The sequence below is a fragment of the Hemitrygon akajei genome, unplaced genomic scaffold (assembly GCF_048418815.1).
Source record: "Hemitrygon akajei unplaced genomic scaffold, sHemAka1.3 Scf000207, whole genome shotgun sequence".
Taxonomy (NCBI): Eukaryota; Metazoa; Chordata; class Chondrichthyes; order Myliobatiformes; family Dasyatidae; genus Hemitrygon; species Hemitrygon akajei.
Window position 1 is genome coordinate 364,061 of NW_027332092.1, and position 24,394 is coordinate 388,454.

Sequence of the window (24,394 nt, forward strand, 5' to 3'; positions counted from 1 at the left end):
CCGAATGGCAAACTACTGCTCCAATATTTTATGGTCTTATGGTCTATTCCACTGTTTCTCCCTGCCAAAGTGCAGCCAATATTTCTGGATGCCTGACCCATTCATATGAGAATTTAGCCTTTACTATTTTTCTGAGCTTCTCATCAATGTGGACAGTTCAGTTAAGCTTTGCTCCAGAATTTGCACACAATTAAAAGAGTTTAGTTCAGTTTTTATGTTTATTTTTGCACTACTTATATATTTTAACGATTTAATATGTATATTATTGTATTTCATAGTTGTTAAAATCTATTGTTATGAATTAGGTTCTCCTGTTGCCGCAGAGACAACAGATTTCATGACATATGCCGGTGCTATTAAACCTGATCCTGATATTGATATGGGAGAACCACCACCGGTCACCTGATCCCAGTTACCGCGGATGGTAATGCGAGATTGAAGCCTTTTCTAATTATTTGCATTCCTCAGAAATTACAACGGTCAGTTAAGTGTCCTTCTGAGTTTCCAAAGCAGAAGCTCAGTCTGTCTAATATTTCCACACAATTAAAATGGGGATATTGTTTATTCTTATCACGTACTGAGCTACAGTGAATAGCTTGCCTGACGTACCAGCCACACAGATCAATACATTACGACAGTACATTGAGCTGATATACGACACGACAATAACTGTAACAAAGCATTATGGCTGCAGAGAAAGTGCAGTGTAGATAGACATATGGTGCAGGGTCACGTCGAGTTACATTGTGAGGTCGAGTCCATTTTATCATTCATTTGGCTTATAACCGCAGACAGGAAGCCGACCTTGAGCCTGGTGGTTCGCGCTTTAAGGCTTTTGTATCTCTTCCCCGATGGTGGAGCGGGTTTGCAGCAAGAATATCCAGGTTGTGAGTATCTGAGTACATGGCCTGCTTTTCCGAGGCAGGGGAAGTGTAGGAAGAGTCCATGGAGGGGAGGCTTGTTTCTCTGATGTTCTCCGCTCTCCAAAGTTCTCTGCAGTTCCTTGCAGTCATGGGCAGAGCAGTAGCCATACGAAGGCGTGAAGTATCGACAAGAAGCTCAGAGACCTCGGCCTTCACCGTGTCTTGTGTAGCTGGATCCTGGACTTCCTGTCAGACCGCGCGAGTGGGCTCCCTCACCTCTGTTTCTCTGACCCCCAGCACACATACCCTACAGGGGCGTCTCCTTGCCCCCTCCTTTACTCTCTGTATATCCATGACTTGTGTCGCCACCCACAGCTCCAATCTGCTAATTAAATTTGCTGACGACACTGCACTGACTGGCCTAATCTCAAATAATAACGAGGCAGCCGACAGAGAAGCAGTCATCACCCCGACACAGTTGTCAAGAAAACAACGTCTCCCTCATTGTGACAAAAACAAAGGAGCTGGTTGTGGATTACAGGAGGAATGGAAACAGGGACCAAATTCAACATTTCCAAGTCTGTTATTGCACATTTTAATGTAGATCATGACAGAATGTGCTGTATTTTATATACGGTTAATGGCATGTTTATAGATTATAGATTGTTACTGACAGAGAATCATATAATTGGAGATCCGCGTGTTATCTAAATGTACTTGCCTGTGATGCTGCCACAAGTCAGTGTTTCTCTGTACCTGTACCTTCCCGTACTTGTGCACTTGGCAATAAATTCAACAGGATCTGAGAAATCTCAGTGAGATTTGATCAGTGATGATCATCTTGGCAGCTCGGTAGGTCGAATGTACGAGACAGTACACTGTTAAAAGCAAAACCCTGAACAGTGTTGATGATCAGAGGGATCTCAGACTCAAAGTTCATCGCTCCCTGAAAGAGACTGTACAGATTGATCGGGTGGTTAAGAAGGCAAATGGCATGGTTGTCTTTATTAGTTGAAGCATTGAGTTCAAAAGTCGGGAAGTTGTGTTGCAGCTGTTACGAGCCTGCGGTCGTACTGTGACTGTTTCTTTAAGAGCGCCGGCGGGAGGAGGCGGGACTATGACGTCAGTCACAGGCTGACAGCGCGAACTGTGGATTAACCATGAGAGAGAGAGAGAGAGAGAGAGAGAGAGAGAGAGAGAGAGAGAGAGAGAGAGAGAGAGAGAGAGAGAGAGAGAGAGAGAGAGAGAAAAGCTGATAGCTTCAGTTAGTCGCAGCTGAGGCTTGGAACTCTCCTCGGCCCACAAGAGTGGGTTGATCATCGGTGCACAGAACCACAACGAATGTGTATGGTTGTCACTTGTGTTAACCCTTGCCTGGGTATGTTGTGTGGTAATCCCTGGTAGACGGTATTCCTGTGACAGGTCACTTTCGCTGATAACTCGTATATAGATAGATAGATACTTTATTCATCCCCATGGGGAAATTCAACATTTTTCCAATGTCCCATACACTTGTTGTAGCAAAAACTCATTACATACAATACTTAACTCAGTAATAATATGATATGCATCTAAATCACTAACTCAAAGGCTTTAATAATAGCTTTAAAAAAAATTTCTTAAGTCCTGGCAGTTGAATTGTAAAGCCTAATGGCATTGGGGAGTATTGACCTCTTCATCCTGTCTGAGGAGCATTGCATCGACAGTAACCTGTCGCTGAAACTGCTTCTCTGTCTCTGGATGGTGCTATGTAGAGGATGTTCAGGGTTTTCCATAATTGACCGTAGCCTACTCAGCGCCCTTCGCTCAGCTACCGATGTTAAACTCTCCAGTACTTTGCCCACGACAGAGCCCGCCTTCCTTATCAGCTTATTAAGACGTGAGGCGTCCTTCTTCTTAATGCTTCCTCCCCAACACGCCACCACAAAGAAGAGGGCGCTCTCAACAACTGACCTATAGAACATCTTCAGCATCTCACTGCAGACATTGAATGACGCCAACCTTCTAAGGAAGTACAGTCGACTCTGTGCCTTCCTGCACAAGGCATCTGTGTTGGCAGTCCAGTCTAGCTTCTCGTCCAACTGTACTCCCAGATACTTGTAGGTCTTAACCTGCTCCACACATTCTCCATTAATGATCACTGGCTCCATATGAGGCCTAGATCTCCTAAAGTCCACCACCATCTCCTTGGTCTTGGTGACATTGAGACGCAGGTAGTTTGAGTTGCACCATATCACAAAGTCCTGTATCAGTTTCCTATACTCCTCCTCCTGTCCATTCCTGACACACCCCACTATGGCCGTGTCATCAGCGAACTTCTGCACATGGCAGGACTCTGAGTTATATTGGAAGTCAGATGTGTACAGGTTCAACGGATAAAAATTTCGACGACGGTTATTTCGAAGTAACGGCCTTTTCTCTACGTTTCACCCTGGATTACAAATATCTCTCTCCCATCATTTATTCCGGGGATTACTGAACTTTCCTACTTTACCATCTCAAGACTCTAAGCTTTGTTCCCTCAGGCTCGATAGTTTGGGAGTTATATTTACACATAACACTGTTACCTTTCCTTTATTTCGTTAAGTTACTGTAAGTAGATACTAATAAAGAGAGTGGTTTTAACATCAAAACCAGACTCCAGTATGAACTCTATTGCTGCTGGTTCGTTTCTAAAACGTTACAGTTCGTAACACAGTTTTATAAAACTAGTTAGACCACATCTGAAGTATTTCATACAGTTCTATTCGCCCCCATTCTTACAAGGATGTCGGGGCTTTGGAGGAGGCGCAGAAGAGGTTTACCAGGATATTGCCTGGATTAGAGGGCATGAGCTGTAACGAGAGAATGAACAAACTTGTGTTGTTTACTCCAGAGCGGCGCAGACTGGGGTGAGACTGGATGGACATTTATAAGATTACGAGAGGAATAAATTGTGGACAGACGATATATTTTTCCTGGGGGTGAAATGGCTAATACATTTAGGGTGAGAGGAGATGTGAGTGGCAAGTTTGCTTCTTTCCACAGAGTAATGGCTAGCTGGAGTCACTGCCCGGGGGCGGGAAGGAGGAGTCACGTGATCTCATTTTCCCCTCCCATTTAACCACAGATGGGCAGCATCTCTGCGTCGCTGCCGAGGCCCCGCCCTCCGGATGATGCACCAATCATTTTGCGCATGCTCACAGTCTCCAGGCTGGCGCCGTTCCGCGGATTCGGGATCACTGTCTGCGGGCCGAAGATATCATTTTCCCATCGGTGAGTATTGAGACCGAGCCTGGGTGGGGAGATCCGATATTGGCCTTGAGCCCCGAACTGAGGGCCAGTTACTCATTTAGTACCCAGTTATCTGGGCTCGTCAGAAATGTGTTGACTTCACTGAATATGCATTGAGCGATCCAAACCAGGAGCCCAGGCTGCCTATTTCCTCAGAATTGAAACGGACGTCCCACCAACAGGTCACGTGAGGCTGTGCGCCGCAGATCTGCTTTGTGACGCACGATCACGTGGTGTGTTGCTAACAATGTTTACAAGAATAATCTCAGGAATGATCGGCTTTATGTATGAAAAGTATTTGATGGTTCTGGACCTGTGCTCAATGGAGTTCAGAGTGGGGGGTGGTGGAGGGATGTATGGTTAAGTAAACCTACCGAATGCTGAAAAGCCTGGATACAGTGGACATGGAGAGGATGTTTCCATTAGACAGAGAGTCTGTGATCTGACAGCACTGTCTCAGAATAAAGATGCTTCCCTTTAAAATTGAGGTGAGAAAATTTCTTCAGCCAAAGGATGTCTGATCTGTGGAATTTGTTGCCGCAGAGGGTGGTTGAGGCTGCCATTTGAGTATGTTTATGGCAGATTAATATATTGATGATTGCTAAATCGCTTCAGGGTTACTGGAGGAAGGCAGGAATATGGTGTTGGAATAAAAAATCAGCCATGGTTGAGTGGTGGGGCAGACCAGATTGATCGAATCACCTAATTCTGTTCCTGTGTCTTATGTCTTACCATACTGAATGATGGCTCCTTCGTATCCCATATCGTTTTGTGATGTGTGAGGGACAATAAAAGATTGTTCACTGAGATCATTATATCTGCCTCTAACATTTAAATTTCAGTGAGTTTTGCTCTTAGTAACATTAAGCAGAAATGTTTGGTTCTCCTTTCTATTGTCAATGTGCTTCATTATCTTTCATGTTAAAGTTCGACCTGCGGTGAGAGATTTATTGGAAGAAAAACCCAACTGGAAGCAAACCACAACTGAAGACAGTGGAACATCAACAAGTGAACCTGCCCGAGGATTGAGAGCATCAACTGGAGAGAACCCATCTGACTCAGAGAATCCAGTGATTCAGTCAGGAGAAAGTTTGGTGAGTCTCATTTACTGAAACACTGGTCCTTTAGACATTACATACCTGTAAAAGGAAGGTAGGAAATAGTTGGAGTGAGACTGAATGTGCCCAGAGGAACCAGTTATGCCTCTGTCAGATCCAGTTGCAATCACTCCAGGTCTGGTAATGTGCTTCCAGCAGCCCAGCCCTTTAAAACCTCTCCCATTCTGTGGAAGTCGAATCTGGAAAAAGTCACTCAGAGACCATATAAATACAAACTCTTTATTCCAAGCGCCCGGGGCTTACTCAGTTAGTCGCTCAAACAGGAACAGTCTATGACTGTTCCCGCCCAATCCACTAACTGATTAACAATTCCCCTTACACCACAGATATATCTGTCCAGATACCCACCACACAAGGCAGGCTGGAGCCAAAGTTATTTGCTATATTACAGCCCCTTAAGATAAATTACAAAATAGTCATAATGGCTTACACACAAAGAACAGACTGAAGCTGTCCTATCTCTACGCATGAGAGCACAATTCAGATAAACATCCAGAAACCCTAGCTAGCTACCCTCAAGAAGAAATATGCCTCAGCATGGCTTAGTACATTGGCTGATCATCAGCAATTTCTTTCAGAAGAACAGGCGGCTATTGTTTAAGGAAGTGTTAACCCTTTTACATACTTTACCACTCCCTCCTTTTGATCATTACATGATCAACAAAGCAGTAATTTTTGAAAGCAACCGTGTACAGCATTTCTCTCCTATGGAGTAGCCAGGAATCCACCAGAGATAATCAATTTGGCTACAGCACTTGAGGAGCTGGCCACAATACTGCAGGGGCCCTGACAGAAACAAAGGCCCAAGTAACAGAAATCCACTGAATAACCTGTACCCGATCTGAGATGTCTCGGGCACCGGCACCAGGGAAGCAACATACCATCCGAGACTCCCGATCTTCCCCACAAAATCTCCTGTCCACCCCCCTGACTATAGAATCCCCTATCATTACTGCTCTCTTCTCTTCCCTCCTCCCCTTCCTAGTCGCGGGTCCAACCTCAGTGCCAGAGACAGGACCACTGCAGCTTGTTCCTGGTAGGACATCCCCACCAACAGTATCCAAAACGGTATACTTATTTCTGATGGGAATGGCCACTGGGGTGCTCTTCACTCTCTGTCTGCTCCCCCTGCCTCTCTTGACTGTCACCCATTTGCCTACCTCCTGTCCTTTTGGTGTGACTGCCTCCCGATAACTCTTATCTATCTCTGCCTCTGCCTCCCGAATGATCCGTAGTTCATCCAGCTCCTGCTCCAATTCCCTAACTCGATCTGATAGGAGCTGCAGCTGGATGTACCTATTGCAGGTGTGGTCATCAGGGACAACTGTGTTGACCCTGACCTCCCACATACTGCATACGGAGCACACCACTGCTCGAACCGTCTCCCCCATTACCTGATCCCAGATTAGTCAGAATAAATGAAGAGCAGGCTTCTTGCCAAAGTCCTCTTGTGCCGAAGCCCGCTGAGCCAAAGCCCAGCACTCTGCTCCTGCGCACTCCGCTGCCCGCTTCTGAAAGTGGGTCGCTTTTTAAAGCCCGCGCTCGCGCAACTTTACCTTCCTCCTCAGGTATTTTCCAGGTATTTGCTGGATCAATAATCAACCCACCCTTGTGGGCACAGGAGAGTTCAAACACCGAACTTCGGCCACTAGGTCCTTTGTTTCGAACATTCCATCTTCTTTCTTTCTCTCCATCTGACTGTCTGTCTCTGACTGTCCTTGCTTAAATAAAGCAAACTGTGAGCTATGTAAACACAAGCTGTGAGCAAGTGTAAGCAAATAGTTCCACCCCTCCCTCTCTCTCAGTAAGAATCAAACAGGAGCCGAGAAAGCCAGCGGCTGACGTCACTCAGGCACTCTCTCTTAAAATGACAGTCCATGGCAAGAAACCTAGAGGTTTGTCACACCACTATCAACCAATACTTTTTCCTTTCGTTTGAGAGAGTCCTTCTACTCAGTTACTTCAGTAACACGTTTGTAGTCTGTTCGATGTATCCACCGAGATTGCCCCTTCAGTCTCAGAGCCGTGGGAGTGGTCATTAACACCTAATATGGTCCTCTCCACCAAGGTCTGAGTTTCCCTCAATCCCAGTTCTTGGTCAGGACAAAATTCCCAGGTTCTAGGGTGGGATAGTCACTCCTCTCTGTGGGGTGGTTCTCTTCCTTGTAAGCCTGTCGTACCTGTGAATGTAATGCTTGGAGAATTTTGGTTGGCTGGCATATATATTTCCCCATCACTTCCCCTAGGGTATGCAAATCCAATTTTGCTGGTAGACTTTCTGGGAGCAATGGTACACAAGTCCCCAGGGTGTCCTCATGTGCCATCCATACATGATTTCAGCTGGTGACAGCCCTCTTTTCCCCTGTGGGGTGACCCTCATGTAGAATAGGCTAGCAATACGACCTTCAACCGAGTGAGTCCAGTCTCCGCTGTTAGTTTGGCCAATTTACTCTTCAGAGTGCCATTGACTCTTTCCACTAAGCCAGCGGCCCGTGGGTGGTGTACACAATGGAATTGTTGCTTGATAGCTAGTTTGTTACACACCCCTTCGCTTGCTTTTGCCACAAAGTGTGGGCCATTGTCAGAGCTCAGCATCTCTGGCAGGCTGTACCTGGGAATTATATCCCGTAATAATACCTTCACAACAGTCATAACAGTATTATTGGTAGTTGGAATAGCTTCAATCCATCTATTAAATGCATCTATAATAACTAAGCAGTATCTATAGCAATGTACTCTATGCAATTCAGTAACATCAACTTGTAGACACGAAAATGGTCAAGGGAGTCGTACCCGGTGTGCAGGGTGCAGGTTAACAACCATTCCCTCCTTTTCCAGGTGTGTGCATAATTGACCAATATAGGTAAAAACTGTGTAGGAACACAAACCTGTCCCGCTGGGGTGATCCAAAAACCTAGGTCGGGGTCTTTCTGGCACCCCACCTGGAACTACAGCTTGCACTCCTCCTCAGAGGCGTCCCCCTGAAAAGTACGTACCTCCCACATGTCTGGCAAACTCGTTCTGCTTGAGTCATGGAGGATTGCTTGATGGGAACCCGAGGAGACTACAACTATCGAGGATTGTGCAGCACTTTTCGCTGTCTAATCTGCTGAAGCATTGAGTTTAGTGACCTGGTTGGCCATGCGGGTGTGGGCCGCACATTTAATAATAGCCAAAACTCGAGGTAGCTGTTGAGCGGTGAGTAAGTTGTTTACAAAGGAGGCATTACTAATGGGGTGGCCAGAGCAAGTCAGGAATCCCCATGTTCCCAGAGAGCCCGGTAGTCATGTACAACTCCAAATGCATAACGGGAGTCTGTGTAAACGTCCGCATTTTAGTCTGTTGCTAGGATACAGGCACAAGTCAGAGCAAACAGCTCAGCCTTCTGGACGAGACAGCTGCTTCAAAAGAGGCCTGCTCAATTACTTCACTGTCCGTTACTATCGCATCGCCAGAATATTGTTTCCCTGCTGGATCCACAAAAGGGCTTCCATTCTCATAAAACATTGCCTCGGGCTTGAGGGGATATTGCAGAGTGGATGGGAATGTCTGTCCTTCTTTCATGGTGATCCAGGCGGGGAGCAGTTTTAGAAATTAACAAGCAAGGCCAATTTCATGGCCTGAAATTGCCCAGAGATGGGGTACAGCCTCTTGGGTTCGGTCAATATTAAAAGAGTGTCTTACCAGATGTCCTGTCTTCACCTGAGTCCTTCCAGTATCAGAGTTGGCATGCGGCCAAGTCTGGCCAGCCTCCCTTGGTGCTGGAGGCTTGTTTCATCAGGGTGTAGGCAAGGAACCCCAGGCTCTTTGGCTTGAACCCAAGGCAAACCCTCACGGTGGTATGGGGAACCACCTGTCCTGTCTGTCGCCAGAGGAAATCCGGAACTTCGGCCAGTAATGCACTGTTCTCTCTTCCTTTAACCTCTATAATGTGACTGGGAACTTTGTCCCTAGAGGGGTGCATAATACTGGCTTTTCTCAATCCCCCTGGAATTGCACCTGTAGTGGCTGTGTATGTGAATACGTGCGTTCCGTGCCTTCGAACCCAGACAGAGTGATTGTAGTGTTTGATAGCTGGAATCCATTTTCCGATATAATTTCCTGATTGAGAGTGGTTGTGGTTGCCGGCATATCAATCACAAACGGAATTGGAATTCCAGCAACTTGCAATGTTCCGTCGGGCTCTTCCTGAGGGGTGGTACTCACGGCAGGAAGCATCCTTGCTTGTTAATTTGAAAACGGGTTGTTGTCCCCACCTGTCCCTTGGTAGGTTTTTGTTCCCATTTCTGATCCCCAGATATCGCCCTCTCGCATCCTTCTTCCCACTGAACATCTTCATCTTTAATATTAGTTCCCTTCAGGGTTGATTGGGATTTGAAAGTCAGGTCCCAACAATATGTCAAAGCTTGTCACATTCGATTTTGGTCATTGTTAGGCCAATCCATATTATTTGTTTTAATCATGTTGGCTAATTTAGTTGGTAAGTATTGGAGCAGTAGGGAGTTAAACTGGGGAGGCAGATTCCCATCTTTACAGGCTTGGTCTGAAGTTGTTCAGACCTCAGATGGAGTCAGCATGGTGCGATGAATGTGCTGAGCTGTGTATATCACAATGCAAGAAGCATCGTAGGAAAGCCAGATGAGCTCAGGGCAGGGAATTACGATATTGTAGCCATGATTGGGACTTGGTTGCACCCAATAGTCTGAGGGATTTAGAGGAACAAATTTGTAGAGAGATCGCAGACCATGCCAAGAAACAAAGCTTGATGCAGTAAGTGATTTTAACTTTCCATATATTGACTAGGACTCCCATAATGTAAAAGGACTAAATGGGGTAAAGTTTGTCAAATGTGCCCTTAATCAGTACGTAGGAATCCCGACATAGAAGTGTGCAATAAGCTGTTAGGAAATGATCCAGGGCTGATGACTGAAATTAGTGATCATAATGTCATGAGATTCAAAAGTAAATATGGAAAAAGAGAGGTCTGGACCATGGGTTGAGATTCTAAATTGGAGAAAGGTCAATTTTGATGGTATCAGAAAGGATCTGATAAGTATGGTTTGCGACAGGCTGTTTTCTGGCAAAGGAGTACTTGGTAAGTGGGAGGCCTTCAGAAGTGAAATTTTGAGGGTATTGAGTTTGTATGTGCCTGTCAAAATAAAAGTTGAAAGGTAAATGGTGCAGGGAACCTTGGTTTTCAAGAGATATTGAGGCCCCGGATATTTTATTCTTCTGGATGCCTCAGACAGTTGGGTGCTACCAAGACTCATTAATGACTACAAATCATAAATCCATGCAAGCTCATCTGACTTTTTTTTTGTCATCTTCTGTTGGTTTCTAAAAGCTTCCCAATAGTTTTTGCTCTTTTGTTTGCTCTCTCTTTGGTTTTTATGTTGGTTTTGGCTTCTCATTTCAGCCATGGTTGTGTCATTCTGCCTTTCCAATGCTTCCGCTTCTTTGGGATGTGTCGATCACTCAGCTCCCGAATTGCTCCCAGAAACTCCAGCCATTGCTGCTCCGTTGTCACTCCTACCTTTCCCCTTACAAGTTTGGCCAGCTTCTCTGTCATAGAAACATGGAGAAGTTCAGTACAGAAACAGGCTATTTGGCCCACCTAGTCAATGCTGAGAACACATTTAAGCTGTCTAATGCAACTACTTGCACTTGGTCAATCACCCTTCATGCCCCTACCATTCAGGTATCTATCAAACTTCTCTTATTGTTGAAACTGGGCTTATATTCACCACTTTTGCTGGCATCTCATTCCACACTCTCACGACCATTTCATTAAAAAGCTTTCCCAAATGTTCCCGTTAAATTTTCACCTTCCCCACTTACCCATGACCTCTGGTTGTCATCCTACCCAACCTCAGTGGAAAAAGCTGCTTGCATTTACCCTATCTATACCCTCATAATTCTAGCAGCTCCTGAAAGCAATGTATAATTTACTTTCTGATGTTTAGACCCTTTTTTAGGGCTATAAAGTGATCGTGTGGATAGCCAGAGGTTTTACCCCCAGGGTTGAAATGGCTAACACGAGGGGGCATAGTTTTAAGGTGCTTGGAAATAGTTACCGAGGGGATGGCAAGGGTAAGTTTTTTACCTAGAAAATAGTGTGTGTGTGCAGTCCACTGCCAGCAGTGGTGGTTGAGGCAGATACAATAGGATTTTTTAACAGCCTCTTACATAGGCACATGGAGCTTAGAGAAATAGAGGGCTCTGTGCTAGGGAAATTCTAGGCAGTTTCTAGAGTAAGTTACGTGGTTGGCACAACATTATAGGCTGAATGGCCTGGAATATGATGTAGATTTCTATGCTCAATGTTCTATGTTGAACAGTGAAATAACATCTCTTCTTTAATCTGTACAGGGTCCACGATTTTAATGTGGCTTTTTCACACTCCAATAGAACCTTTGTCCATCTCCTGAGTAAATAGAGATGAAAACATATTTAAGATCTCCCCCATCTGCTTTGGTTCCACACATGGATTGCCATTCTGGTCTTACAGAGAACCAACTTTGTGCCTTAAAATCCTTTTGCTCTTAATCTATCTCTGGAATCCCTGATGATTAATCTTTTCTGCAATGGCAACCTCATGCCTGCTTTTAGCCATCCTGATTTATCTCTTATGTGTTCTCTTGTATTTTTTATACTTCATAAGAACCTGCCTGCCTATCCCTGTTAAGAAACTCCATTTTGTGCTTCACCAGGGTCTCAATATCTCTTGAAATCTGAGGTTCCCTGCAGTTTCTATCTTTACCTTTAATTCTGACAAGCACATACCCGCTTTGTACTTTCAAAATTTCGCTTTGAAGGCCTCCCACTTACCAAGCACACCTTTGCCATAAAGCAGCCTGTCCCAGTCCACAGTTGCCAGATCCTAGTATCTTAATTCCAGGCGTTGATCCATTCCCTGAACACATCCACCTTTCCTATCATGCTCCTTGCATTGAGATATACAGGGTTCAGCATATTCACTGCACCATGCTCAACGTTTTTCATTCCTGACCTTGTCTGAGGTCTGAACAACACCTGTCTCCACAACACCTCCACTATCTGTTCTGTTATTCAGGCATCCATTCCCCCTGAGACATTAGTTTAACCCCCCTTACCCCTACCCCCCACCATGCAGCTCTATCACCCCTTTGGTTTTCATCTCCCAGATCAATAAAAAGGAGGTGCATACAGGCAGATAGGAACAAATGGGCTACTTATGAGATACAGGAAATTCAAGTGAACACTGATGAAAGAAGGCATGAGGTTGCCCCAGCAGACAAGGTGAAGGAGAATCCTCATGGATTCTGCAGATATGTTAAGAGCAAAAAGATTGCAAGGATGAAAATTAATCCTTTACAAAATCAGAATGGTAATCCATATGAGGAGACAAAATAGATGGGGGAGATTTTTTCTGCATTCGTATTTACTCAGGAGGTGGACACAGAGTCTATAGAAGTGAGGCAAAGCAGCATCAACTTCATGGACACTGTACAGATTACAGAGGTGGAGGTGTTTGCCGTCTGAAGGCAAATTGCCATGGATAAATCCCCAGGGCCTGACAAATTGTTCCCTCGGACCCTTTGGAAGACAAGTGCAGAAGTTGTCGGGGCCCAAGCACAGATATTTAAATCACCCTTAGTGACAGGTGAGGTACTGGAGGATTGGAGGACAACCAATGTTGTTCCGCTGTTCAAGAAAGGCTCTAAAAATAAACTATGAAATTGTACATTGGTGTGCTTGACATCAGTAGGGAGAAAGTTATTGGAACTTATGTGCAGGAACCGGATATATAAGTATTTGGATAGATGTGAATTGATTAAGGATAGACAACATGGCTTTGTGCTTGGTAGTTCATTGCTCACCAATCTTATAGAGTCTCTCGAGGAAGTTATCAGGAAAGTGGATGAAGGCAAGGCAGTGGATGTTGTCTACATGGACTTCGGCAAGGCACTTGACAAAGTCTCATATGGGAGGTTGGTCAAGAAGGTTCAGTCACTCAGCATTCAAGATGAGATAGTAAATTGGACGAGACACTGTCTTTGGGAGAAGCCAGAGTGTGGTAGCATATGGTTGCCTCTCTGACTGGAGGCCTGTGACTAGATAGATAGATAGATAGATAGATAGATACTTTATTCATCCCCATGGGGAAATTCAACATTTTTTCCAATGTCCCATACACTTGTTGTACATACAATACTTAACTCAGTAATAATATGATATGCATCTAAATCACTAACTCAAAAAGCATTAATAATAGCTTTAAAAAAAAGTTCTTAAGTCCTGGCAGTTGAATTGTAAAGCCTAATGGCATTGGGGAGTATTGACCTCTTCATCCTGTCTGAGGAGCATTGCATCGACAGTAACCTGTTGCTGAAACTGCTTCTCTGTCTCTGGATGGTGCTATGTAGAGGATGTTCAGGGTTTTCCATAATTGACCGTAGCCTACTCAGCGCCCTTCGCTCAGCTACCGATGTTAAACTCTCCAGTACTTTGCCCACGACAGAGCCCGCCTTCCTTATCAGCTTATTAAGACGTGAGGCGTCCTTCTTCTTAATGCTTCCTCCCCAACACGCCACCACAAAGAAGAGGGCGCTCTCAACAACTGACCTATAGAACATCATCAGCATCTCACTGCAGACATTGAATGACGCCAACCTTCTAAGGAAGTACAGTCGACTCTGTGCCTTCCTGCACAAGGCATCTGTGTTGGCAGTCCAGTCTAGCTTCTCGTCCAACTGTACTCCCAGATACTTGTAGGTCTTAACCTGCTCCACACATTCTCCATTAATGATCACTGGCTCCATATGAGGCCTAGATCTCCTAAAGTCCACCACCATCTCCTTGGTCTTGGTGACATTGAGACGCAGGTAGTTTGAGTTGCACCATATCACAAAGTCCTGTATCAGTTTCCTATACTCCTCCTCCTGTCCATTCCTGACACACCCCACTATGGCCGTGTCATCAGCGAACTTCTGCACATGGCAGGACTCCGAGTTATATTGGAAGTCAGATGTTGTGTGCCATAGGGATCAGTGCTTGACCTGTTGTTGTTTGTCATCTATATCAGTAATCTGGATGATAGTGTGGTTAACTGGATCAGTAAATCTGTGGATGACACCAAGATTGGGGTGTAGTGGACAGCGAGGAAGACTATCATGACTTACAGTGCGATCTGGACCAGCTGGAAAAATGGTTTGAGAAATGGAAAATGAAATTTAATGCAGACAAGTGTGAGGTGTTGCACTTTGGTAGGACCTACCAGTGTAGGTCTTACACAGTGACTGGTTGGGCACTGAGGAGTGTTTTAGAGGAAAGGGACCTGGGAATACATGTCCGTAATTCACTGAAAGTGGTATCACAGTTAGATAGAGACGGAAAGAAAGATTTCATCCCATTGGCCTTCATGAACCAAAGCACTGACAACAGTAGATAGATGAAAGTTGTAAAAGAGGTTCCGAGAGTTCAGAGAAAATTTACAAGGATTTTGCCAGGTCTGGAGGACTTGGGTTACGAGGAAAGATTGAACAGGTTAGGACTTTATTCCTTGGAATGTAGAAGATTGAGGGGAGATTTGATTGTGATAGAGGGGCATAGATAAAATGCAAGCTGGCTTTTACCACGGAGATGGTGTGGAACTACAACCAGAGGCCATGGGTTAAGGGTGAAAGTTGAAATGTTAAGGGGAACATGAGGGGAAACTTCTTCACACAGATGGTCATCTGGGTGTGGAATGAGCAGCCAACACAAATGGTGAATGCGAGCTGGATTTCAACATTTAAGGAGTTTTGTGTAGGTACCTGAATGGTAGGGGTGTGGGAGTGGGGAGTTTAAATAGTTTAGCACAAGCTAGATAGCCCAAAGGGCCTGTTTCTTTGTTGGTACTTTTCTGCAAGAGCCTTTAACAGCTGTGCGGTCCAACCATTCATCTCAGCAAGAAATTTTTATAAGGCATTAAAACTGTGGCACTTTAAGTTAATAATACATATAAGAAAATCCCAGCTGCACGTCAAAAAAGACTATTTGTGTGAGAATTTTTCAGTTACTGTGTGGCCAGGCACCCATGCAGCTCAGCAGGAACAGGGAATAATACAAATGGAGGGAGCCAAACTGAGCCAAGGCACAAACTGGAGACCACAGAAATGCCCCATTCCTATAGAAACAAGAAGAGCATCAGGGAATTGATGGTTATTTCAGATACCAGCACTGTGCCCAGTTAGAAGATGATTTCTCTGTGCAACTTGGGTGGAACCTCACTGTAACAGTGTGATGCTGTATCAAACCTTGGCAACTCAAGTAATCTCATCCGAAGTGTTGTCCTACACCCAGTGATGGATTTTGTAAATCTTTTTACAGGTTAAAAACGAGAAGGAATTTGTCTCCCGGAAGCTCAAACATGGCACACCAGTTTTCCTGTCTCTGTCTAGATATTTAAGAAGTGAAGCAAGGGATTCAATCGACCATCCTACCTGATGAGACTACGGGGCAGGATTCACTCAGTCATTTGACCAACTGGCATGCCCGTCATTTTACACAGGGGAGAGCCCATTCTTCTGCTCAGACATTGGGAATGGATTCAGTCAGTCATCTCAACTGAAGGTACATCAGCAAGTTCACACTGGGCAAGGTCATTCACCTGTTCTGTGTGTAAGAAAGCACTTAGTCTGTCATCCCACCTGTGGACACATCAGTCAGAAGCTGGTCATCTGCTGAATTTCTGGGAAAGGATTCACTCGGACATCTGACCTCATGGCACACCAGCGAGTTCAGACCGGGGTGCGCCCATTCACCTGCTCGGACTGTGGGAAGGGATTCACTCGGTCATCTCAACTGAAGGTACATCAGCGAGTTCACACTGGAGAGAGGCCGTTCACCTGCTCAGTCTGTGGGATGAGATTCACTCGGTCATCCAGCCTACAGAGTCATCAGCGAGTTCACACTGGGGAGAAGCCATTCACCTGCTCAGAATGTGGGCAGGGATTCACTCAGTCATCCCACCTACAGCGTCATCAGCAAGTTCACACTGGGGAGAAGCCATTCACCTGCTCAGAATGTGGGAGGGCATTCACTCGGTCATCTGAACTACTGATACACCAGCGAGTTCACACTGGGGAGAAGCCCTTCACCTGCTCAGAATGTGGGAGGGCATTCACTCGGTCATCTGAACTACTGACACACCAGCGAGTTCACACTGGGGAGAAGCCATTCACCTGCTCAGAATGTGGGAAGGGATTCACTTGGCTATCCAACCTGCATAGTCATCAGCGAGTTCACACTGGGGAGAAGCCATTCATCTGTTCAGTCTGTTGGAAGGGATTCACTCGGCTATCCAACCTGCATAGTCATCAGCGAGTTCACACTGGGGAGAAGCCATTCACCTGCTCAGAATGTGGGAAGGCATTCACTGTGTCATCCCACCTACTGAGACATCAGCGAGTTCACACTGGGGAGAAGCCATTCACCTGCTCAGAATGTGGGAAGGGATTCACTGATTCATCCGACCTACAGAGACACCAGAAAGTTCACACTGGGGAGAAGCCATTCATCTGCTCAGTCTGTGGGAAGGGATTCACTTGCTCATCCCACCTACAGAGTCATCAGCAACTTCACACTGGAGAGAAGCCATTCACCTGCTCAGACTGTGGGAAGGGATTCAGTCGGTCATCCAGCCTACAGAGTCACCAGTCAGTTCACACTGGGGAGAAGCCGTTCACCTGCTCAGAATGTGGGAAGGGATTCACTGTGTCATCCCAACTACTGACACACCAGCGAGTTCACACTGGGGAGAAGCCATTCACCTGCTCAGACTGTGGGAAGGGATTCAGTCGGTCATCCGACCTACGGAGTCATCAGCGAGTTCACACTGGGGAGAAGCCATTCACCTGCTTAGACTGTGGGAAGGGATTCAGTCGGTCATCCAACCTACGGAGTCACCAGCGAGTTCACACTGGGGAGAAGCCGTTCACCTGCTCAGTCTGTGGGAAGGGACTCACTTCGTCATCCAACCTGCTGAGTCATCAGTCAGTTCACACTGGGGAGAAACCGTTCACCTGCTCAGTCTGTGGAAAGGCATTCACTCGGCCATCTAAACTGAAGGTACATCAGCGAGTTCACACTGGGGAGAAACCATTCACCTGCTCAGTCTGTGGGAAGGGATTCACTCTGTCATCCAGCCTACTGAAACACCAGTCAGTTCACACATTCTGAACTATTCACCTGCTCAGAATGTTGGAAAGGATTCATTCAGTCATCCCAACTACTGGCACACCAGTCAGTTCACATTCTTATTAATTCCTTACTTTTGCTTGCTGAGGACATTCATTTTAAGAGAGCGAGTGATTAAGAAGGCAAATCAGTCGGGCTTGCAGCTTGTTTACATCGCTCACAGCTTGTTTAGTTTTAACCGAGGACTCACACTCAGAGTCAGGCTGAGAAGACGGAGGAAAAATGGAAGGATCGAAACCAGGGAACTAGTGGCCAAGGGTCACTGTTTAGAGCTTTCCTATGCCCACAAGGGTGGGTTAAGTGTTGATTCACCATACATCGAATGTGTGGTTATCACCTCATTTGATCCATAGGTGTGGATAGGATTTGGGGTATCCTGTGAAGACTACTTATGTGTTAACGCTTGGCTGGGTGTGGTGTGATAATTCACTTGAAGGCGATACCCCTTGTGACAAGTCACTTTCGGTGATAATTCGTATGTGGATTTGAAACGATGAAGCATAAAATCTACAGCAACTGTTCTCTCGTTTCACCACAATGGAACCTTTGGAAATCGACGTAATTGCCTTCTCTCGACATTTACCCTGGATTACAAATATCTCTCTCTCATCACCTATTCCGTGGATGAACTGAACTTCCATACTTTACCATCTCAAGACTCTAAGCCTTGTTTCCCCCGAGCTCAATAGTTTGGGAGTTATATTTTGTTACGCCTGTGACCCAACTCTGAGGGGCAGAAGGGTACAAAGTAGCCCCCACCTTTTTGAGAATCGCAAGATCGCTATTAATTCAGGTCAGGAGACGCAGGAAATGAGAGAAAGACACGCAGAATCCACATGGGGTTTGGAATGTCCTGGGTCTCAAGATGGCGCTCATGGAGTAAACCGCATCTAGGCTTTGCTCCAAACCTTTTACGTTTTTTAACCTACAAACACCCCTTAAACTTATTCTAAAGGGGTCTAAACATATAGAATTTTTCTTTTTAAACTATTTGAATTATTCTCAACTTGCTGAAATGTCTAAAGCAAAAGAACCGAAACAGACGAAAGAACCGATAACTTTAGAAGTAGTTGTGAAGTTTATAGAAGCTAAATTTGAAGATCTGGAGAAAAAATTATTCGCAAGATTTTCACAGTATGACGAACGTTTGAAATCACTCGAAGAAAAGTTCCTGACCCTTTCACTGGAATCACAAAAACAACAAGCAAGCATTTTGGTTCTTGAAGAAGCCGCTCGTAAGAAGGATCGTATAATCGAAAAAATACAAGAAGAGCAAACTTCGACGTTCCAACAGATGGATCGTTACAAAGTTAAAATTACTGATTTGGAAAATCGCTCTCGAAGACAAAATCTTCGGTTAATTGGGATCCCGGAAAAATTTGAAAGCGGTGATCTGACCGTTTCCTTCTCTAAATTTCTAGTGGATGTCCTGGGCGCAGAGGTCCTGGATAACCCCCGATAATCGATCGGGCACACCGGGTATCACGATTTCAGGCAGATTCAAGTCTGAAACCACAACACGTAATCCTCAGAATCCATTATCCTCATATCAAAGAACGTCTGATTCGTGCGGCTCATAAAAAAGGTATGATAACCTATCAAAACTTCAATTTTCACATTCTGGAGGACTATAGCCCGGAGGTATTACGGGCTAGGCTGGCTTTTAGATCGGTTATGTCAAATTTTCACCAGAAAGGCTACAAGCAAGCGTTGCTATTTCCAGCACACCTGAGAGTCACCCTCCAAGATGGAACTATTTGGCTGTTTAAATCGCCAGCGGATGCTCAAGGTTTCCTGGAACAATGACATTTTATCGGGCTGACCAATGTAATTTAGCCTATAGATTTGGATCTGTTATAGATTGACGTTTGGGTTTTTTTTTGATACGGTTTACATGTATTTCTTACATACGGTTAAAGCTCTTTTTTTTTTGCTGGGCTTATTCTGACTTTATATTTTTTTATATTATTAATCTATTAGCGTTGAAAATGACCTATTAGGGTTTTTTTCTTCTTTTTTGTTTTTCTTTTTTTTTAAATCAATATACGCTCTTTTTTACACTTTTAACATTTGAATATTAAGATTGGGAAAAAATAAAATGGCGTTTCTTCTTCCCGACAGACTCCAGTGTTTGCAGCGTCATAACTGTTTTGATGTGTTTGAAAGTTTTAAACTTTCATTTATTGTTTTAATTTTTTTAAACCCTTTTGTTTATATACATTTATAACACTAATTTTATATTTTAACTTTTGTTATATCAACCCTTTTTTATAATGTGGGTTGTTTGTATTTTTTTTTAACTTTGTTACGTTCGAGTTGCCGTCTTGAGACAAGGGGGTAATTTTAGTATTAGATCGCTCGCTTGCCTCTTTTTGGCTTTTTTCCTGGGGTTTTGAGGGTGGTGGGAGGGGGATTTTTCTTTTCTTCTTTTTTTCGCTTGCTTTTTGCTTAGTTTTATTTCATGGGCTTATATGAAACTACAAAAATGGCTGCAGTGCTGTGACTTCCGGTTTCCCTTTGAACTTACTTCCTTCTTCCGGGTTCATGAGTTCACTTTTCTTTCAAACCTATATGTTAACTGTAATATATATTGTCAATATGGATAAGACTATTAACTTTGTTTCTTGGAATACTAATGGTTTAAATCATCTGATCAAACGGAAAAAAGTATTCAAAGTATTCCATAGAATGAATGCTAATGTTATTTTTGTACAAGAGACTCATGTAAGGAAGGTGGATAGTCAGCGGTTGTTTAGGTTTTGGAAGGTCAACAGTATCACTCAAATTCGCAAGCCAAAGTGAGAGGTGTTTCTATTTTTATAGACTCATCAACTGCTTTTATACATCATGAAACAATTTCAGATCCGCAAGGTAGATTTTTGCTTATTACTGGTTTACTTTTTAATCAAAAAGTTGTTTTAGTTAATGTTTATGCTCCAAATACTGACTGCCCTGAATTTTTTAAATGCTTATTTACATCCTTTCCTAATCTGAATCAATATAGATTGATAATGGGCGGGGATTTTAATTGTTGTCTAAACCCTTTGATGGATAGATCCAAGCCCACTCAAACTTTTCCGAACAAATCGGCTTCTCTTATTAATTCTTTTATGATTGATTCAGCTATTTGTGAAATTTGGCGTTTTCTACACCCTAATGACAAAGAGTTCTCATACTTTTCCCATGTGCATCATAATTACTCAAGAATTGATTACTTTTTCATTGATCAGCATTTACTTATAGATGTTATGGATTGCAAATATGACTCTTGCTATATCTGATCATGCACCTTTGAAGTTATCTATTAAAGTGACGGATTCATATATTAGTACTAAAGGTTGGAGGTTTAATCCTGTTTTACTGCAGGACTCTAACTTTGTTAACTTTATTAAACAGCAAATTGATTTGTTTTTCTCAATAAATTCTACAGCAGAGATCTCTAGTGGAATTTTGTGGGATACTTTTAAGGCATATATTCGTGGACAGATTATTTCATATTCTGCCGGAGTTAGGAAACGAACTAATTCTAAAATATTAACATTACTTGATAAAATTAAGGCAATTGACAAGATCTACTCATTGACCCCTAGTAAAGAACTTTATAAAGAAAGGGTGGAACTTCAAATGGAGCATAGTTTATTATTAACCTCCTCGATTGAAAGTCAGTTAATTAAATCGAAAGCTCAATTCTATACATATGGAGATAAGTCTGGTAAACTACTAGCTAACCAATTGAAAATTGTTTCGGATAAGTGACAAATTACTAAGATTCGCAAACAAGATGGTACTTTGACGATTGATCATAAAGAGATAAATAAAGCCTTCCAAGATTTTTATAATTCTTTATATCAATCAGAATGTACTAAGGACTCTTCTATAATGAATGAATTCTTAAGGAAATTGAATATTCCAAAAGTAACTGTTGAGGATAGTGTATTTTTGGACACACCTATTACGGAGTCTGAAATAGAAAAGGCTATTTTCTCAATGAACTCGGGTAAAGCTTTGGGTCCAGATGCTTTTTCTGCAGAATTTTTTAAATCCTTTTCTTTTATACTTTCTCCTTGGCTTTGTAAAATTTTTAAAGATGCATTAAGTATAGGTAAACTACCACAATCTTTTTATGAAGCTTCTATTTCCTTAATTCTTAAAAAAGATAAAGACCCCACTGAATGTGCATCCTATCGGCCTATATCTTTGCTGAATACGGATTTTAAGATTTTTAGTAAAATTTTGGCTATTAGATTAGAAAATATATTGCCTCGGATTATTTCTGAGGATCAGACTGGATTTATTAAAAATTGCTATTCATCTTTTAACATTAGAAAATTAATTAATATTGTTTATACCTCTACATCTAAAATCCCAGAATGTGACATTACTTTAGATGCCGAAAAAGCATTTGATAGAGTCGAATGGTCATATTTATTTAATACTTTGCAACATTTTAATTTTAGTTCAAAATTTATATCATGGATTAAATTAATATATCAGAAACCTTTAGCTTCGGTCTTCACCAATAATCAAAGATCCCCTTTTTTTCAGTTATTTCGAGGCACAAGGCAAGGTTGTCCTTTAAGCCCTTTATTATTTGACATTGCTTTAGAACCCTTGGCTATAGCTATTCGTGAATCACCCAATATTTTAGGTATTACCCGTGGGGAGACGATGTATAAGGTATCATTATATGCGGATGATTTGTTATTATATATATCTGACCCTGAAAGATCTATTCCTGCTATTTCTTCTTTGCTTGCTCAATTTAGTAATTTTTCTGGATATAAATTGAATTTTAATAAGAGTGAACTTTTTCCATTAAATATGCATACTTCAATTTGTAATCAGGTACCATATAGAATTGTTACAGACTATTTTACTTATTTAGGTATTAAAATTACTAAAAAACATAAAGATTTATTTAAAGCTAATTTTTTGCCTTTAATAGATCAAATTAAGCAACTTGCTAATAGGTGGTCCCCACTATCTTTGTCTTTGGTAGGTAGAATTAATGCCATTAAGATGATGATACTACCTAAATTTCTATATCTATTTCAAGCATTACCAATTTTTATTCCTAAATCTTTTTTTGATATAGTTGACTCTAAAATATCTTCGTATTTGTGGCAGAATAAAAATTCTAGGCTAGGTAAAAAATATTTACAGAAGCCTAAGAAGGAGGGCGGCTTGACTCTACCAAATTTAAGATTTTACTATTGGGCAGTTAATATACGGTATTTGATATTTTGGACACAAGAATCGACTACAGTTGCTGGCCCACAATGGGTAAATTTGGAATGCAAATCTGTGCAAGATTTCTCATTGATCTCAATCTTAGGATCTTCACTTCCTTTTTCATTATTCAAAACGAATAAACAGATAACTAATCCTATAGTCAAGTATACATTACGAATCTGGTTTCAATTTCGTAAATTTTTTGGTTTGAATAAGTTTATGCTGTCAAGTCCTATAATATCTAACTACTTTTTCCGACCATCATCTATAGATCAAGCTTTTCTTTTATGGAAAACAAAAGGTATAACATGTTTTCGTGATCTGTTTTTGGATGATAACATTATGTCCTTTGAACAGTTATCTAATAAGTATAATTTATCTAAAACCCATTTTTTTAGATATTTACAAGTTAGAAATTTTTTATATAATGAGCTAAAGTCTTTTTCGAAAGAATGTCCATTGGACATTACAGAAAGAATTTTAGCTCTTAATCCTTGTCAAAAGGGCTTAGTAGCTATCATTTATAATATGATTATGAATGTACAACCAGATATATCAGAAAAAATTAAGAAGGAATGGCAGGAAGAATTGCATTGCCCTATAGCTACTGAGCAATGGGAAAAATTTTTATCATTGGTAAACTCATCCTCTATCTGTGTTAAACATGCTCTAATACAATTTAAGGTTGTACATAGAGCTCACATGTCTAAAGATAAACTTGCTCGATTTTATTCTTATGTTAATCCAACCTGTGATAGATGTCAATCTGATGTTGCTTCATTGACCCATATGTTTTGGTCTTGTCCTTGTTTACAAAACTATTGGAAGGATATTTTTAATATTATTTCAAGAGTCTTAAATATTAATCTCCAACCACATCCTTTTACCGCAATTTTTGGTCTACCAATGATAGATAAGAAGCGTTTATCCGCTTCATCCCAACGAATGATTGCATTTGTTACACTAATGGCTAGAAGATCTATTTTACTGAATTGGAAAGAAATTAACCCTCCAACATTTTCTCAAACTATTTCCTGTTTGAGTTTAGAAAAAATTAGAAGTGTGGTTTTTGATTCTTCAGTTAAATTTGAGGAAACTTGGAGACCATTTATTCAACATTTTCATATGAATTAAATGGTCTGATCCTGAACCTTATTGTTACTATCCTGAATTGTGTGGATGGAGGTTGGGAGTCATTGGCACTACTGTATGTATTTAACATTATGCAATTGCCCATGTTGGTTAGTTTTTTTTTAGTTTTTTTTTAGTTGTTTTTTTTTGGGGGGGGGTTTCTTTTTTTTTCTTAATTCCTTTACATTATACTATGAGTTTGGGAGACTTTATGTATTGATTAATACATATTTGATTGTTAATTAATCTATTATGTACTCTCAAATGTTTTGTACTTATATTTTTCTTATGTTTTTCTTAAAAAATTAATAAAAAGATTTGAAAAGAAAGAAAGGAATGTCCTGGCCCCTCAGCGATACAAAGCCACGGGAAATGGCCATTGTCTCTTGGAGACGGAATTGTGTATTGAGTACTGTACTATTTATTTGAAGCCCTCAGGGAATGAGCCGAGGCGGCTGGCTGAGGGATTGCATCATCCCAACCTGATTGACATCTGAGAACCCGTGAGTAAGGATAAAAGAGGGTCTGGGGAACAACCCCTTTAGACGCACCAGGAGA

At 42.4% G+C, this 24,394-nt stretch overlaps 1 protein-coding gene across 1 annotated transcript; it reads left to right on the forward strand.

The window, feature by feature from the left end:
- Positions 1 to 4,421: 4,421 nt before the first annotated feature.
- Positions 4,422 to 24,144, forward strand: LOC140724408 (uncharacterized). Its single transcript, XM_073038854.1, has 3 exons — positions 4,422 to 4,624; positions 5,064 to 5,230; positions 15,605 to 24,144. The coding sequence occupies exon 3, from the start codon at positions 15,998 to 16,000 to the stop codon at positions 17,453 to 17,455; it is 1,458 nt and encodes a 485-aa protein (XP_072894955.1). The 5' UTR covers positions 4,422 to 4,624; positions 5,064 to 5,230; positions 15,605 to 15,997; the 3' UTR covers positions 17,456 to 24,144.
- The last annotated feature ends 250 nt before the right edge of the window (positions 24,145 to 24,394 follow it).